This window comes from Scomber scombrus, chromosome 21 (assembly GCF_963691925.1).
Source record: "Scomber scombrus chromosome 21, fScoSco1.1, whole genome shotgun sequence".
NCBI classification, from domain to species: domain Eukaryota; kingdom Metazoa; phylum Chordata; class Actinopteri; order Scombriformes; family Scombridae; genus Scomber; species Scomber scombrus.
In genome coordinates, this window is record NC_084990.1 from 11,657,247 (window position 1) to 11,672,788 (window position 15,542).

Sequence of the window (15,542 nt, forward strand, 5' to 3'; positions counted from 1 at the left end):
TGAGCAAACGTGGAATTTGCATGGAATTTGATCTCACATTTTGATCGCTGGTGCGCTTTATCTGGAGTCAAAACAACATGAGTTATGTAATATAGTAGTTCTAGAACTGTTAAAGTGTATATACATTAATGAGCGAAAAATTCACATTTCGAGGCTGCAGTGCTGGCGAATGAATGTTCGGTGAGCAGTATGATGGTGACAAATCCCAGAAAGAAGATTCTTTGTCCCTGACATTGGAACAACAGCCTAATGGAAAAAGTGATCCAAATGTGTGTTGATAGAAAAAGGTCCTTGAAAAAAGATAAAGTTGCATGAAGTTATCTGGTTTGGCCTATTCATAATCCCACAGTTGTTGATGCAACAGAATTGGTGGCTCCATTTCAAAATGCAGGTTAAGCCAATAGACACATCTGAGATTGACTTGGGTTATGCTCCATTCATGTCTGATGGCTTTGTAATGCTAATTGGGAGTGACAAGAAAGTTCCAGTCAGAATTTTGAGGGACTGAGGAGCTTTGCATACCTTTGTGAGGGAGGCAATCCTGCCTTTTTCTTCTGGTCCAGAAGCAGGGAGCTGTGTTTTTTTCCTGTGATTTTTGTACAGAGAGACGTGGAGGTTTATGTCCATCTGAAACTGCCAATTGGAGGAACTGACATAATTTTAGGAAATTACCTGTAGATGGTTGAGTGAACTTTTTTTTCCGCACTGTCCATGCTCCCTTGTCTAGTGCTTGATCGATGATTGATGATGGTTTCAGGAAAAGACTCTACGAGCCCGGGGAAATGGCAAAAGAAAAATTGCAAGTCTCTCAGAAACAGTGAAAAGATTGTTTGACCATAGGGTAGAGTGATGTGAATTTAGTGCTGGTAACCAGGGTTTTGGTGCAGTGGCTACTTGTTAAACAACCTTTCAGGCAAAATTCTTTGGTCTATGCAATGTAACCTGTCAGGTTTCAAAACAAATGACCTGATCAAGGATATCCAGTTCTAATAGCAAAGAAGTTCTTGTTAGTACTTTATGAAGAGAGATAGTTGAAATGATGTTGCAACCACGACTTAAAAATTCAGAAACTCTAGCAAAGTTAAATACACTGCTAGGACATTTGGATGAAAATAAATGTAAGCAGCTTGTCGAGGTTATTCAAAGTTACCCATGTCTGTTCTCAGATACTCCTACTTACGCTAATTTAATAGAACATGATGTGGGGGATGCTAAGCCTGTTACTCAGTGGTTCTATTGGGTTTCTCCAGAAAAGTGAAAGATACTAGATTCAAAAGTGTCATACATGTTGGAAAATGCTGAATACTCTTTATCTAGTTGTGTTTCTCCTGGTTAGCAAACCAAATATTGCACATAGGCCCTGTACTGATAGTCAAAAGTGTCATTAATGCAGTGACAAAGCCTGATTCCTTTCCTCTCCTGAAGATGGAAGATTGTATCGATTAGGTGGGGGCAGTGAACTATGTCAGCAAATTTGACCTTCTTAAGGTGTGTGCTTTTGTGACAACATCAGGTCTGTACTCTTACACAGTCATGCCAGTTGGGCTGTAAAATGCCCCAGCCACATTTGAACAAAGTTGTGTGTGGGTTGGATCATTGTGCAGTTTATTCAGATGATGAGGTAAGAGTGACACAGCCTGCTAGCTGCAGCCAGGATTTATTTCCTAGGAACACTGTTACCAGATGCTTCCACTTGGGGTAACGAGCCACCTGTAAAGCAGAACAGACAGGTGAATAAGCCGCAAACCCCCAAGATGACAGGGGTCATCAAGACTTCAAAAGATTAATGTGATGGACTTTGTTCTTGTTAATTTATCATTTGGACATATGTCATATCAAAGGCAATGAAAATGTAGCTGCAGATGTATCTTATTGGATGTTTGTAGATCATAATGGATTAGGAAATTATCTATTAATTGAATTTTCTTGCATCTATATTTGTTTTTGTTCAGAGGTCTGAGGTGGGACCTTACTCTTAAAAGGGGGAAGGGGGTGACAGCCTTATAGGCCTCAAGACCAATTTCCTGTTTGGTTTGGTTGCTAGGATCTGGGGTAGGGCTCCTGACACTGGATTGGTGTGACTGCTCATCTGGTGCCTGAACAGTCATTCTCCCTCCCTCTCTCTCTCTCTCTCTCCTCTCTAGTTTACTTGTTTTGGTTGTTGATTTATTTTTGTTTTCTTACATTCATACATGTTCACACATCCACACACTACACACATTACTGATGAACTGGCTGCATAGTTAATATAGCTTTCTTAATAAATGTATTATTCTTTAAATAATCTAGTGTGGACTGTACATTTTGTCCTTCCTTTGAGCTCTGTCATGACACATAATGATAACAGTGCAAAAGTGCTCAAGTAAAAAGGTGACAAGACACATGCATTTGTGTCTTAGCTAAACAAACTTGTCTGTCAACTGTTGTGCACGGGTAGACAGTGTTATATATGATATGACATGAGGTGTGCAGGACTGTATGCATTCTGTGGTTTTGTGCTTTTGGTTACTTTGCTGTTGCAACTTCCCTTCTGTTCTTCCGTTAGATTGAAGGTTTGCAAATGACGGAAGTTGTGTGCTTGAATAAGAATGTTTTGCTGAAGTTTGCAAATTCTGCCCAAGTAGCAGCTTGTGTTTGACACAGATTCCCCTGGGATGTCTTGGAAATCATATGCTGATCGTTATGATAGTCTAACTCTTTGTTTTGCTGACTTTGTTGATTCATATAAGCCTCGAATTGTAATCTTCTAGTAGTTCATTCGTATATTGACCCAGATTTTTGTCAGGGGATTGACCTCTCTTGGCCATTTTATTATATCATTGTTCATCTTTAGCATTTTATAAACATGATAATACGTTTTTCTGATTTACATTGTGAGATTATAATGCCTTGTTTCTCTCTTGGCTTGTATATGCTATGGTCCCTGGAATATAATTTATATATACTTTATGTAACATCAAGCTGCTGTGACTGTATGGAGACAGTTATATCATGTGCTGTAAATTCACTGTATCCTCACCAAAGCCTGTCATCCTGTGGAAAATGAGAGTTTTTAGTTGTTGTTTTTTTCTTCTTCAGGGTGTAGGTTTGAGGTTAGGCTATTTTCTGTTGTTCACACTTTGATAGTGTCATCAATCTCTCTGTGCTTTTGGCAAAACATAATCATTAACTCTTTGTCTATGTGAGAGCATAGGCAAACACTATGGGGTTGTTGTTCATGTTGTAGTAGCAAGCTTGCAACCCTAAAGATCAAAAGACACTCAACTCAAATTTCTTGCTTGTGTCATGTTGTTTCAGGATATGATTTGTTAAAAGTTTATCTACATCAACACTTGTTGTGCTTTCTTTTTGCTGAGAAGTAGATAAGAAAATTGATACAATGTTCATGTATTTAGTTAGGCCTACTTACTGATACCTTTTTTTAGCCAGGTGCAGTTGATTCGTGTCATCACTATTGCTGATAGGTTGCTAGGCAACAGCAGAGACTCCAGGAAGTACTGTGCCCAGCCGATAGAGAAGCACACAATGCGACATTTTTACACTTTTCGGACAGCTGTGTCCCCCTGTTTGCAGTCCTTGTGTTAAGCTAAACTAACTGGCTGCTCCAGCTTCATAATTAGTGTACAGTAGAGTCACCTTTAAAGAATATGTTGACCATTTATTTTTAAAGCCTGTCTCAAAACAAAGGTCAGGCATCCATATGTACATTAAAACAGGTTTTTATTGCAGTAATAATTTTCCCTGTCCATGCTGGCTGTTTAAAGATCCCTTCCTTATGTGTTTTCATTGTAAGTGGTGGAGGACAAAATGTATTCTAAAGTTTATCTGAAGGCTTCAGCTGTCCAAGTTAGTCAAATAAAGAGAATATCTTTGGAGTAATTCTTTTTAGTACAGCATTATCGCTTTTTGTTCCTTGTATCCAACTTGAGCTTTAATATCCAAAGATGCTGGCTTCGTGAGGAGTATGTATCTTGTAACATTATTGTTGTTTGGTGCTCATCTTTTAAGTTTGTGGAATATGAAACAAAGAAATATCTGCTGAGTATACTGTATAAGATAAAAAATGTTGTTTATACCATAAAGCTATTGAAACAGCTGAAAGAAAATTATTTTCTGGTTGCACCTCACTCCACTGCTCACCAGATGGCAGCTGAAGATAACATTTTCTCTGCATTACAACACAGAAGCTGCTTGGTAGGCTTACATAGAGAGCAGACTCTGACAAACTTGATGGTGCAAATTCAGAATTGTTGCTGTGATGGTAAAAATAGCCTGTTGTTACACATAAAAACATTACACATTGGTGTCATAATATCTATTAACACTCCACTTCTTATAAAGGGTGCAAACTACATTTAAGGACTTGACTTTAATCTAGTATTAGTGTTGATATTATTCCACTAATCCATCTTAAATTTTAGATAATAAAAATACAGTTCAAGAATGAACAAATAAGTCAACCTGAGTACAATTCCATACCATTTTGAATAACTTTTATGCTTTTTGTTGACTTCAAAATGAGAGACATTCTTGAACGTAATCCGACTAGAGCACTAGAATATATCCTGTTTTAGACGGTGTACATACTGCAGGCCCGCATCTGCATATGAACGTGGACACACGCCAACACACAAACAAACAGACACACACATGCCCTAGCACTCATACGCACAAACACACTGCGTACAAAAAGTGAGTTCTCGCAGACAGGAAATGATGTCAGTTCTTGTCTCCAAGGAGATGGAGGCTGTTGCTAAGATACTGTGACACCAGGATTTTTCTCTCTATTTTCTCTCCCTCTCTGTCTCTCTAACACACGCACGCACACATGCACGCACGCACACACACAGGGATGTCACCATGAATAACTCAAAACTCTCTCTTGTATCTCTCTTATTCTCTTGCACAGATGGCAATGAGCACCAATCCAACTTTTTCTAGTTACATTTCTAAAAATAAGCACCTAAAATATCACTTTGTTCACAATCCCAATTGGATGCCTGGGGTCATTAAACAGATCACTAATGCTCTTTGCCCAAATCTAACATCAGTGAGACTGCTACAAAAATTATCCACATTCTTAATTTTTGCTTTGAACTGTTTGCAGTTACTCAACCACCCACTTCTAGAGTGGTGAGGCCTGTAGCTAGTATCCTGAAATGATGGAAGTGATGGATGTGTATCAGCACCCCTCCAAAGCTTCTTCGCAGTGTGAGCTGCACCTCTCTACTGCTATCAGCATGCCACATATGTCTTGGCACTAGCATGTTGCTGCCAAATCCTCATCGCCCTCCCCTTCTCCTCCCCTGTGGGTCCTAACACAGCATTAAGAGTTTATGGGGTTTGGGTTGTATTGGAAATGCCATGCACTCGTCCTCTGGATAGTGGGATTAGCTCTTTCCGCTGTATTTCTACTCCAAGAGCCTTCCTGTACTGATGACACAAGCAATACAGCGATGAGTGTTTGTTCATTTACTGTGCACAAATGCATGTCCCTCTCCCTCCCTCCACTCCATCTCTCCCACACATACACACACGCTCAAGGGTGCCTGCACACACACAAGCGTACCATACATGCATAAGGGGAATATCAGATTCAATGTGCAATGACACAGTGAGGACATAGAGTGGAAAGTGGGGGAAGGAAGGAGAGCAGAGGCACAGGGTGGATTTGGCATGGGCGGCGTGGAATCACTTTAAATGGCGCGGGGGTTGGAAGGCAAAAAGATGTACGGAGGGGAGACGACAAGAGTGGCAGAAAAAACACAGAAAGGCAGTCAGGGTCGGTGAGAGACTGGATGTGGGCTAAGATTTCAGCATGAGTGAGAGGGAATGAGGAAAGAGGTAGAAAGAGGGAAAGGAGGAATATCCTCTGCACCACTGTGTGACTGGAAATTTAATAGAGGGAGAGAGATAGAGGGAGAAAGAGAGGGAAGGAGAGTGAGGTAGATGGGTGGAAGAGAGAGAGAGGAAGAGAGAGAGGCAGAGGAGGGGGGAGGGGAGAGGAAGAGAGAGGCAAAAGGCACAGAGACCTCATTGCTGTGCGGCTTTCAGCAAAAGCTAGTGGTCGTGAACAATGCTCACTACGGCATTCACAGGGAGGGAGGGGGAGAGCAAGGGAGAGGGTGAAGGGAGGGAGGAAGATGGAGAGGAGGAGAGAGATATCTTGGGGGTCTTTCTGAAGCATAACTGGCCTTCTCTGTCCTTTGACCTTTAGTGTGAGCTGAGACAGAGCAAAGATGTACTGAGATTTATTTTTACTCACACACTATTCCTTGGTAGTGACTACAATGCTACAAGGGGTGAATCTCTTCTTCTGCACAAATAGAAATTTGAACTCAAATTTGCCCTGTGATGGGGGCAGTGATGGTGAAGGAGAACTAAAGCCCTTGACACGTGTCTGTATGTGTGACAAAGATCTCTCTGCTGTCTAAAGCCTTCTTTATTGGCTAATAGCATTGTTTTTAATTCTCTAATTAACAGTGTGCAACCTTCTTTTTGCAGGATTCTGAAGTATTTGAAGTTTTGGCTTTTGATTTGTTGTCCATGTCTGGATCCTGACAGCAAGTAATAGTAATGGTCACGGCTTGCAAATGCACAGCTTTAAATCCACCACTGAGAACTGCTTTGGGAAAAAATAAATAAATACTCATATGCAAAGTCTGCAGAAAACAGAGCTCATTAGTTTGCTAGATTTAATCCTAGCTGGCCATTACTAAAATGCATGTGCTAGCACTGAGCATTCATTATGAGTATGGACATTAGTAAGCCTACAGAACTCTTTAAGAGTCAATGGACCAGAACTGTTTCTTACTGCAGATGTTTGTTGGCTTGTTGGTTCAAGTGAGTTAAAACAGGTGGCCATTACACAGTGGTAAACACAGAAAACTGAACTGAAAACTTTATTAGAGGAGACACAGTGATCAAATGAATCCTGTTGATCAATGAGTGCTGCTGAGTCATATTAATAAATATGTGACTACATACACTGTACATGTCTAAATCATATGTTGCACTGTATAGTTTTAAACAAACCTTGCAGACTAAAATAAAGCAAATCTGTTTTATTGTGGCGATACCCTGCTCTGGATGAAGATTTTAATGTTTAAATCATCTAATGAACGCAGGTATATTATTGAGTCGCTGGTCCTTCACCTATTCTTCCAATGCTGTCTTAGTGGGATTCAGACTTAAACATACGGAATGTGCGTAAAGAGCCTCTTATGCTGGACGCAAAATGCTCTGCCCAGCGGGCGCCGTCGCGTTTGCTGCCTGCGTTCCTCTCCAAGGATGATAAGGCGCATGGATGCATTCGTCCCGGACCTCGTCCCTAAATGTGATATTACTAACATCATTCTCTCCAACTACCCTTAATCTGATCCCTGTTTTTCTCCTCCCGTGTGTGTGTGTGGATCTTGCTCATCTCTAACCTGCCATCACTGTAGCCCCCCGCGTTGCGTTGGCGCTGCGGAATAGCCTACAAGAACAAGAGCCAGCTCACAGTCGTGGAAACAAGCGAATCAATTTAGGGAAGAGAAAAGGAGAGATAGATAGCGAGGTTGGAAAAAACTGACGATCGGTAGAGGGGACGAGAGGAGAGAGAAAACACCGACCTTACGCCGCAGACGCCGAAACATTAAGGTACGTGTATATTGGTTGTACAGGTAGAAGGGGCTGAAATGGCCGGCGTAATTATTGCATTTGTTACCTAATCTGCATGGATGCCGAAATCAGTAACGAGATTAACAAGATTGGATAAGAAAATGTGCAGAGGTTGCACAGATTGATAATAATTTAAGTGAATAATTAATATCAGCGATATAGTTAGCGTCGATCAGTGGAATAAAGCTGTGGTAAGTCCTTGCAAATGTATTTAAATAACATGGTTCCTTATGTAAACTGGTGTTTCACATGTCCACACATGTCATTACTAAATAAATAGTGAGCCTATGGATTATTTTTGGGTGCAGTCATGTTGTCATTACCATGAAGAGAGGATGGATGCAAGCCATTTTGTAATGCAGCATGTGCAGAATTAGGCCTATTCAGAATTTCAATTGCGTTCCTTGAGAAGGTGCGCCGTAGTGAGCGCAGCTGCATAGATGAATAAGGCCATTCTGTTGAATTGTAGGAGATATTATGCTAGAGGGTATATGATGAAGAGAGATTGCAGATCAGAGGTTGCGACTGCGGGAGGAAATTGCCCGGTTATGGCCTTTTTGTTATTTTCATGAGTTGGTATCAAAAAGATTTGAGAAAATATACTTGACATTGGTTGAAAGTGGAGAAAATATTTGGCATAAACCCGCAATTGTCTCTTTCTTAACAGCGCTGGTCGTTACTATAATGATGAAATGCTACCCTGATTCCCACGTCCTGAATCAATCTACTGTTGTCATAGTTACAGTAGATGATGTTGGCCCTGCTGCACCTGTGTCGCTTTGTGCTCATCTAGACCATCTGTAAATACATGAGGTCTAATTGGGCCTTGTGTAGGCTTACAGGAAACATCCCAAAGCTCAGAGCCTCTGCGTTTATTGAAAACAACACCACGATTTTTGCCTCTTCATAAACCTTAACGACTCTGTTGTGGAGAGCAGGGCATTGATACAATCAGGCGCTTATGATGATGTGATAGGTTTGTAGCAATTGGTCAGCAGCTTGCACTAATTTGTCTTTTCACGACTGAGCGCTCTCTCAGGCCTGATCGAATAATCAATATCTACATGGTTGCAATCTGCTCTTGACATGAAAAAACGGCCAAGATCAAGAAATAGAAATACCTTTGACTGAAATTGGTCAGAAAAAATACATGTAGACTGCATGTCATAAACCCCAAAGAAAACACATTTTACACAAGGATAAAGATAAAGCCCTTTGGCGACAGAATTTCCCCTCACATGAGTCGGTGTGTGATATTCTAAAAATGCCTAAAAATGTGTATGTTGTTGTTCTTGTGCTCTCATGCTGAAGAACTTGAGGATGGGAGGTCAAGGCAACAGGCGTCCTGCCTGCAGATTCAAGGTCTCACTCCACAATACAATTTTACCTTGTGTGGTGTTTAACATCACATAGATTTTTACCATCTCAACCCAGGGTGTTTTTTTTCTTTTCAATGCAAAGAAAATGTAGTCTAACTCTTTAAGAAACAACTGCATTGAACAACTGGTTACTGACAACTACCAGAGGCCTTTGTCTGATGAGAAATGCATCACTCCTCTGATGATGTAATAACTGAAATGCATTAGCATTTTCTGAAACTATTTTTGCTGAATACAACTGCTCATGTCTTACTTTTATGTTTGTGTGAGACAAATATCACCATTAACTCCATATTTGTAAATTTCCAGAATGGCATAGTAGCAGTGGCAGAAGAGATTAGGGATTAGGATCCTTGCAGTTCATTCAGCTGCTAATATTGTTGAGACAAACCCCTTCCAAAAGAGAGAATAAAAACAAAGGAAAAATGACAAAGCACCACCCTAACAACATGTTTAATGAAGAACCAGTGTGCATGAAAAACAAATTCTGTTTTGAAGTACTGGTATGATCAATTATTTGACCACTGAATATTAATAATGTTGTGTTTTGATGTTTCTATGAATCATTTTCTGATGAGCTAATTATTGTAACTTTTAAACCACCAGTCTGGATCAGATACAATTCTGACGTCTGAGGGAGACATTGAAACTCTTTTTTTTCTCTATCTGAGTCATATGATTGAAATGCATAATTACCTGCTGGATAGGGACGAGAAGGAGACTCTTCAAGGAAGAACAGCAGTGTAAAGAACACCATAATAAGTATGTTTTAGTGTTGCAAAGGAGTTGCATACATTCGCATTTTGGTTTACCATTTGTATTCATAAATCTACATTCTGTCTCTAATCGGACATGGATAATGTGATGTTATTTCTCTGTGGCAGTTACAGTTGGAACAGTTGTCGATATGGATGTGTGAACATCTGTGTGTGTGTGTGTGTGTGTGTGTGTGTGTTTGTGAGAGAGAGAGAGAGAGAGAGAGAGAGAGAGAGAGAGAGAGAGAGAGAGAGAGAGAGAGAGAGAGAGAGAGAGAGAGAGAGAGAGAGAGAGAGAGAGAGAGAAACAGAGAGAGACAGTCTGTGGGATGTGCAGAGCATCTGGAAAAGCCTATTTTTAGCATACACTCCCTTATGAGCTTTCTTAATAGATGCTTTTAGAGTTCTCAGAGCTATGTTTTTAAAGACTGATGTTGACCTAATCCTCAGACCTTGTAGACATTAAGATTCATGGAAGATTTGTTCCCTCTGTTGTGATATTGAAGGCCATGGTTCAACAGTGTGCTTTCTAAGGTTTCCTTGCACTTCCATATACAAAACTATAGACTTTCAACATTCAGTTTGCCCTCGTATAGGTGTAGGTATTCATAGAGGCAAAGACTGTTGATCTAATATCTGGTATGCTGTGAAGGAAATAAACCTTAAGATTTAAATTAATTAAAGCTTAATTGACTTTGGCCAAAAAGGTGCCAATGATCAGTTTTGCACAGCAAATGTTCATCAAGCTCAGCTAAACACAGTAATGTGGAATAGGGCACTGGACAGTAAAAACACAAGATGGTGAGTGAGCAGGTTGCCACAGCAACCGTGTTTCTAGGAGCGCATGCATCGTCGCAGCATTGGAGAGGAGATGCTAAAGACGGCCATGGAACCTTTTGAAAATACTGTGATTCATTATTACTGAATGATAATATTTGGAAAATATATCAATAGTTATCTTGTGCAAAATATTGACAATCATAACACAGTGATCACATGATGTGATAGATAACAAAGATGTTCTTTTGTGTAACAGACAACACAGGGTTGTGCCTGCTAGAGTTGTAGTATCAAGCATTATGTGCTGAGAAAACAATGAACTTTCTCTTTGGTCTTATCATTATAAGAGAAACAGCCCAATCACTTCTAAATTTAGTGAGTCTGCTGATGCTTGCAGCCATTTCTGTTTCAAGACAGTGTGTGACACACTATTAACCAAAGATAAACCCCACTTGAAAAACATAATATAGATTCATGTACTACAAAAGCCATATATGTATTTTACCCCATTTTTTCCCTTCTTGCTCAGAATGTAGTTGTCATTTTCATGTTTGGTTCATCAACTTTTGTGGTTGTGTTGCTTATTGTAAACAGCATGTGCATTGCAGTAAAATTTCAGCAGTCAATAATCATTCCTTCATATCTTAATTGCTAAATTACTGCATGCAGGCATCATTTGTTATCTCATTTGTAGTGCTGTTCTGTTGCCCTATGATGGATTGCATGAATCTCTGCATTAACCTTAGGTCTAGATGAATCCCACCAACAGTAATTGCAATCAACAACTTTTTATTAATTTAAATGTGAGATTCCACCTACAGTATATCAGTATCTAACTAGTAGCCAACCAGTTCCATAGCGTTGGATAGACAGTGTGCCTTCATACTAATGAGCCTGCTGCAGCACTTGTGACCCCACTTGAGGTTTGAGAAATTTGTGGCCATTTCACACCATGACCCAGATGTTACGTTCAACCTATGAAGAAAATGGCAGCTGACTCACCAGTTGGACTACATACCACAATTTGAAAGCCACCTCTTCAGAACAGAAAGCCCAACCCAGCTTGTCATGCACTCTGGCAACAGTCCACTGTAATATTTTAGGATTTTAATTCAGTTCTGGCAATACTTGCATGTATGTGATAGGCTAATATCTTAAAGCTACTGCACTGTGCACTTACTTGACCTCCTTCCTCTCTCCTTTTCTCTCTTTCCCCTACAGTGAGAAGCAACAGCCTCTGTGGAAATAACACTTTCAAGAGCAAATTCTCCCCCAAATTCTTTTTTATTGTTATGACAACAAAACATGCATGGTTCCCTAGAATGACACGTTGAAAACAACAAGGTGCTTGATAATGAGCAAAGTAAATTAAGAGTCTGTTAATAATACAGTCTTTAATATAACATCAACATTTTCACTCACAATTTTTAAAGTGACTGCTTGAAGGAGAAAAATTGAATAAAAGCAAAAAATATGAATATCAACATAAGCACTTAAATTACCTTGATTGGAGGTGACCTATCAACATCATAGCAAAAGGGGTGGGTCATGACTCAGTTGCCATGCGTGTTGTCATGGTGACCAGCCCCTTTGCCCCTTCCCCCCTCCTCTGGTTGGTCCAGCTTTTGTTGTGGTTTCACAACCATGGACCTCAGCTGACAGAGGCAGCACCCCCCTGCCCCACCCCCTGTACCTGCTCCAATCAGGCGAGCCGTGTCATCTGTACAAGGAAGACTTTAGATCAAGTCCCAGACAGTATTTCAGAGAACACAAGATACCTCAATCTACAAGAGAACTCAATTCAGGTAAATATGGCTTCATCTAAAAACAGACCATACATTCAGATGAGTGAATATATTTTGACAGCAGTAATTCTGATGTTGCTACAACATGCCTCCGTGTTTTTGTTTCCACACCAGGTGATCAAGTCTGACACCTTTAAGCATCTGCGGCATTTGGAAATCCTCCAGCTCTCCAAGAACCATATCCGGCAGATTGAGGTGGGAGCTTTCAATGGCCTTCCTAACCTAAACACGCTGGAGCTTTTTGACAACCGTCTCACAGTGGTTCCATCACAAGCCTTTGAGTACCTCAGCAAGCTAAGGGAACTATGGCTACGAAACAACCCCATCGAGACGCTACCGGCATTTGCCTTTCACCGTGTTCCCTCTTTACGCCGTCTCGATCTAGGGGAACTCAGGAAACTGGATTTCATCTCAGAGGCTGCCTTTGAAGGTCTGGTCAACTTGCGTTTCTTGAATCTTGGCATGTGTGGCTTGAAGGACATCCCTAATCTCACCCCACTTGTACGACTAGAGGAGTTGGAGCTGTCAGGGAACCAGCTGGGGATAGTCAGACCTGGATCTTTCCAGGGCCTAGTGTCGCTTCGCAAGCTGTGGCTAATGCACTCCAGAGTGTCAGTCATTGAACGCAATGCCTTTGATGACCTCAAAAACTTAGAGGAGCTCAACCTCTCCCACAATTCCCTGCATTCCCTGCCTCATGACCTCTTCACCCCTTTGCACCAGTTGGAGAGGGTACATCTCAACCACAATCCTTGGGTGTGCAATTGTGATGTTCTGTGGCTCAGCTGGTGGCTGAAAGAAACAGTTCCCAGCAACACCACATGTTGTGCTCGCTGCCATGCACCCCCAGGTCTGAAGGGCAAGTACATTGGGGAACTAGACCAGAGCCACTTCACCTGCTATGCCCCAGTGATTGTTGAGCCACCCACTGACCTCAATGTTACTGAGGGCATGGCTGCTGAGCTGAAATGTCGTACTGGAACTTCGATGACGTCTGTGAATTGGTTCACTCCAAATGGCACGCTGATGACCCACGGATCATATCGAGTTAGGATCTCAGTGCTTCATGACGGAACACTGAACTTCACAAATGTGACAGTGCAAGACACCGGGCAGTATACTTGCATGGTAACCAACTCTGCCGGAAACACCACTGCAACCGCCGTGCTCAATGTGTCTGCTTCAGACCCCAGCAACAGCTACAGCTATTTCACCACTGTTACTGTGGAAACAGTAGATACAGTAGGAGGAGGAGGAGATGATAAGAACTCAGCAAGACAGTATATTAACGAGACCTTCATAGATTTCCCTAATCCCACGGTTCAAAGAGGGGTGTTAGAGGGCCAACCTGGCATCACAATATCTCCTTCTCTCTCTTCTCTTTCATCACTGTCCCCACGAGCTAACAGAGCCACTGAAAATGCAGTGACTGTGTCCATAATTGATGTAACTAACATTCCAGGCCTGGATGATGTAATGAAAACAACTAAGATCATTATTGGTTGCTTTGTGGCCATTACTTTTATGGCAGCTGTAATGTTGGTGGTCTTCTATAAACTCCGGAAGCAGCACCAGCTACACAAGCACCACGGACCTGCCAGAGCAATTGAAATTGTCAATGTAGAAGATGAGATTGGAGCTGGTGCCGGAAGTGGCATCTCAGGTGGTTCAACCATGAATTCTGGCAGTGGTGGAGAAGGAACCCTACGGATACATCATCCAGAAATAGTCAACCTACCTAACATTGGCCGTTCAGATACTCTGAACCATTACTATAAGACCCATCATTTCAACAACAACGTGATGGGTCTTAGTATTGGCACCGAAGGGATGGGACCAGGAGGGATCCTCAATAACAAGCAATGCCAGGATATCCCCATCTCCTGTACCTCAGTCCCAATCTCTACATCCAATTTGCTCACTACATCAGGCAATGGCATCAACACCAACACCCTTTCTATGTCCCCACCACTACCAATGTCCCTACCCATGCCTACAATGGGCTTACATGGATCGATCAAAGGTTTCATGGGCCAAAATCAGAATCCCCAAATGGAGCCTCTTCTCTTCAAGGGGAGCTCGAAGGAAAATGTCCAAGAGACTCAGATCTAATAACAAAGCGAGAGTATAGAGAGAGAGAGTGAGCAAGAGTCGAAGACAGAGAGGGGATTGATGTTGGGTTTATGCGCGGAATGATTAGACACTAGAGTGCATTGACATTACACCAGGAGAGAGGATAGACTGACACGGCAATACACAAACACATAGACTTACCCGTGACAGTGTACTGAGCCAAGGATTACCACAATGGGCCACTTGTGTTTGTAGTAACGATCCTGGCCATGGAGATCAAGGAATGGACATTGCTACAATGTAAATCTGTGCCAAAGCAAATGTTTTTTGCAGTTTCTACAAGCTGTGTTCTCATAGGGAAAAACTAGCCTTTCAGAGTTATCAGTCCCCAAATCGTTGTTGGCCAGCAGAGATGAAAGACAGCACTTACCACATTGAAGATCGACGATATTACAGAACAAAATCCAAGAGACATTTTCTTCCACACAAAACACAAGCCACACTCTCTCTCAAATGACTCAATAGACTCCCTCAAGGTGACAATTATGTAGGCATAAATAGATGGACAAAAAGGTACAGTGCAGTACAAACTACTGTGAAAAATCCACAAATTATATAAATATATTTTCATTTAAATATGTATCATTGCAGACTCCGATGCAGAGATATTTTGGGGTGGATGTATAAGCTGGTATTGTTTGTTTCTTTGTGAATATCAGGGGGGTGATAGGGGAGGTTGGTTATGATACATGTTTTAAGTTTGGCTACTTCTCAGAAACATAAGGGCTCAATTGCAACACTCATTGTGAATCTTTGAATTGGCTTTGTGACATGAAGTCCATTTAGGTTGTAGAACAGTAAATGCAGATCTCTGTTTGACAAACTTTTGTCTGTTGCTTCAGTAATAATCATTACAAACTTTTGTGTTCTGAGAGTGTATTATGTATTTTGTAAAAGCCAGCTACTTGGTATTTGAATTGACAATTCTGATACTTAAATGCCAGCATCAAATAATGGTAAAATGATGTTCCACAAACAAGGAAAAGTAATCCAATGCAAAGACCTGTATGGGTAAAATAAAGTGTTGA

General features: G+C 41.2%; 1 protein-coding gene across 1 annotated transcript; it reads left to right on the forward strand.

The window, feature by feature from the left end:
• Positions 1 to 7,602: 7,602 nt before the first annotated feature.
• On the forward strand, positions 7,603 to 14,806 carry lrrc4bb (leucine rich repeat containing 4Bb). The gene is made up of 3 exons (XM_062442708.1): positions 7,603 to 7,641; positions 11,798 to 12,381; positions 12,496 to 14,806. Exons 2-3 carry the CDS (start codon positions 12,139 to 12,141, stop codon positions 14,491 to 14,493), a joined length of 2,241 nt encoding a protein of 746 aa, XP_062298692.1. The 5' UTR covers positions 7,603 to 7,641; positions 11,798 to 12,138; the 3' UTR covers positions 14,494 to 14,806.
• Positions 14,807 to 15,542: the final 736 nt, after the last annotated feature.

Coding starts and splice junctions, on each gene's coding strand:
- lrrc4bb (XM_062442708.1), top strand. CDS start 12,139: ATGCGTGTTGTCATGGTGACCAGCCCCTTTGCCCCTTCCCCCCTCCTC. Junction 12,382..12,495: donor TACAAGAGAACTCAATTCAG/GTAAATATGGCT, acceptor TTTCCACACCAG/GTGATCAAGTCTGACACCTT.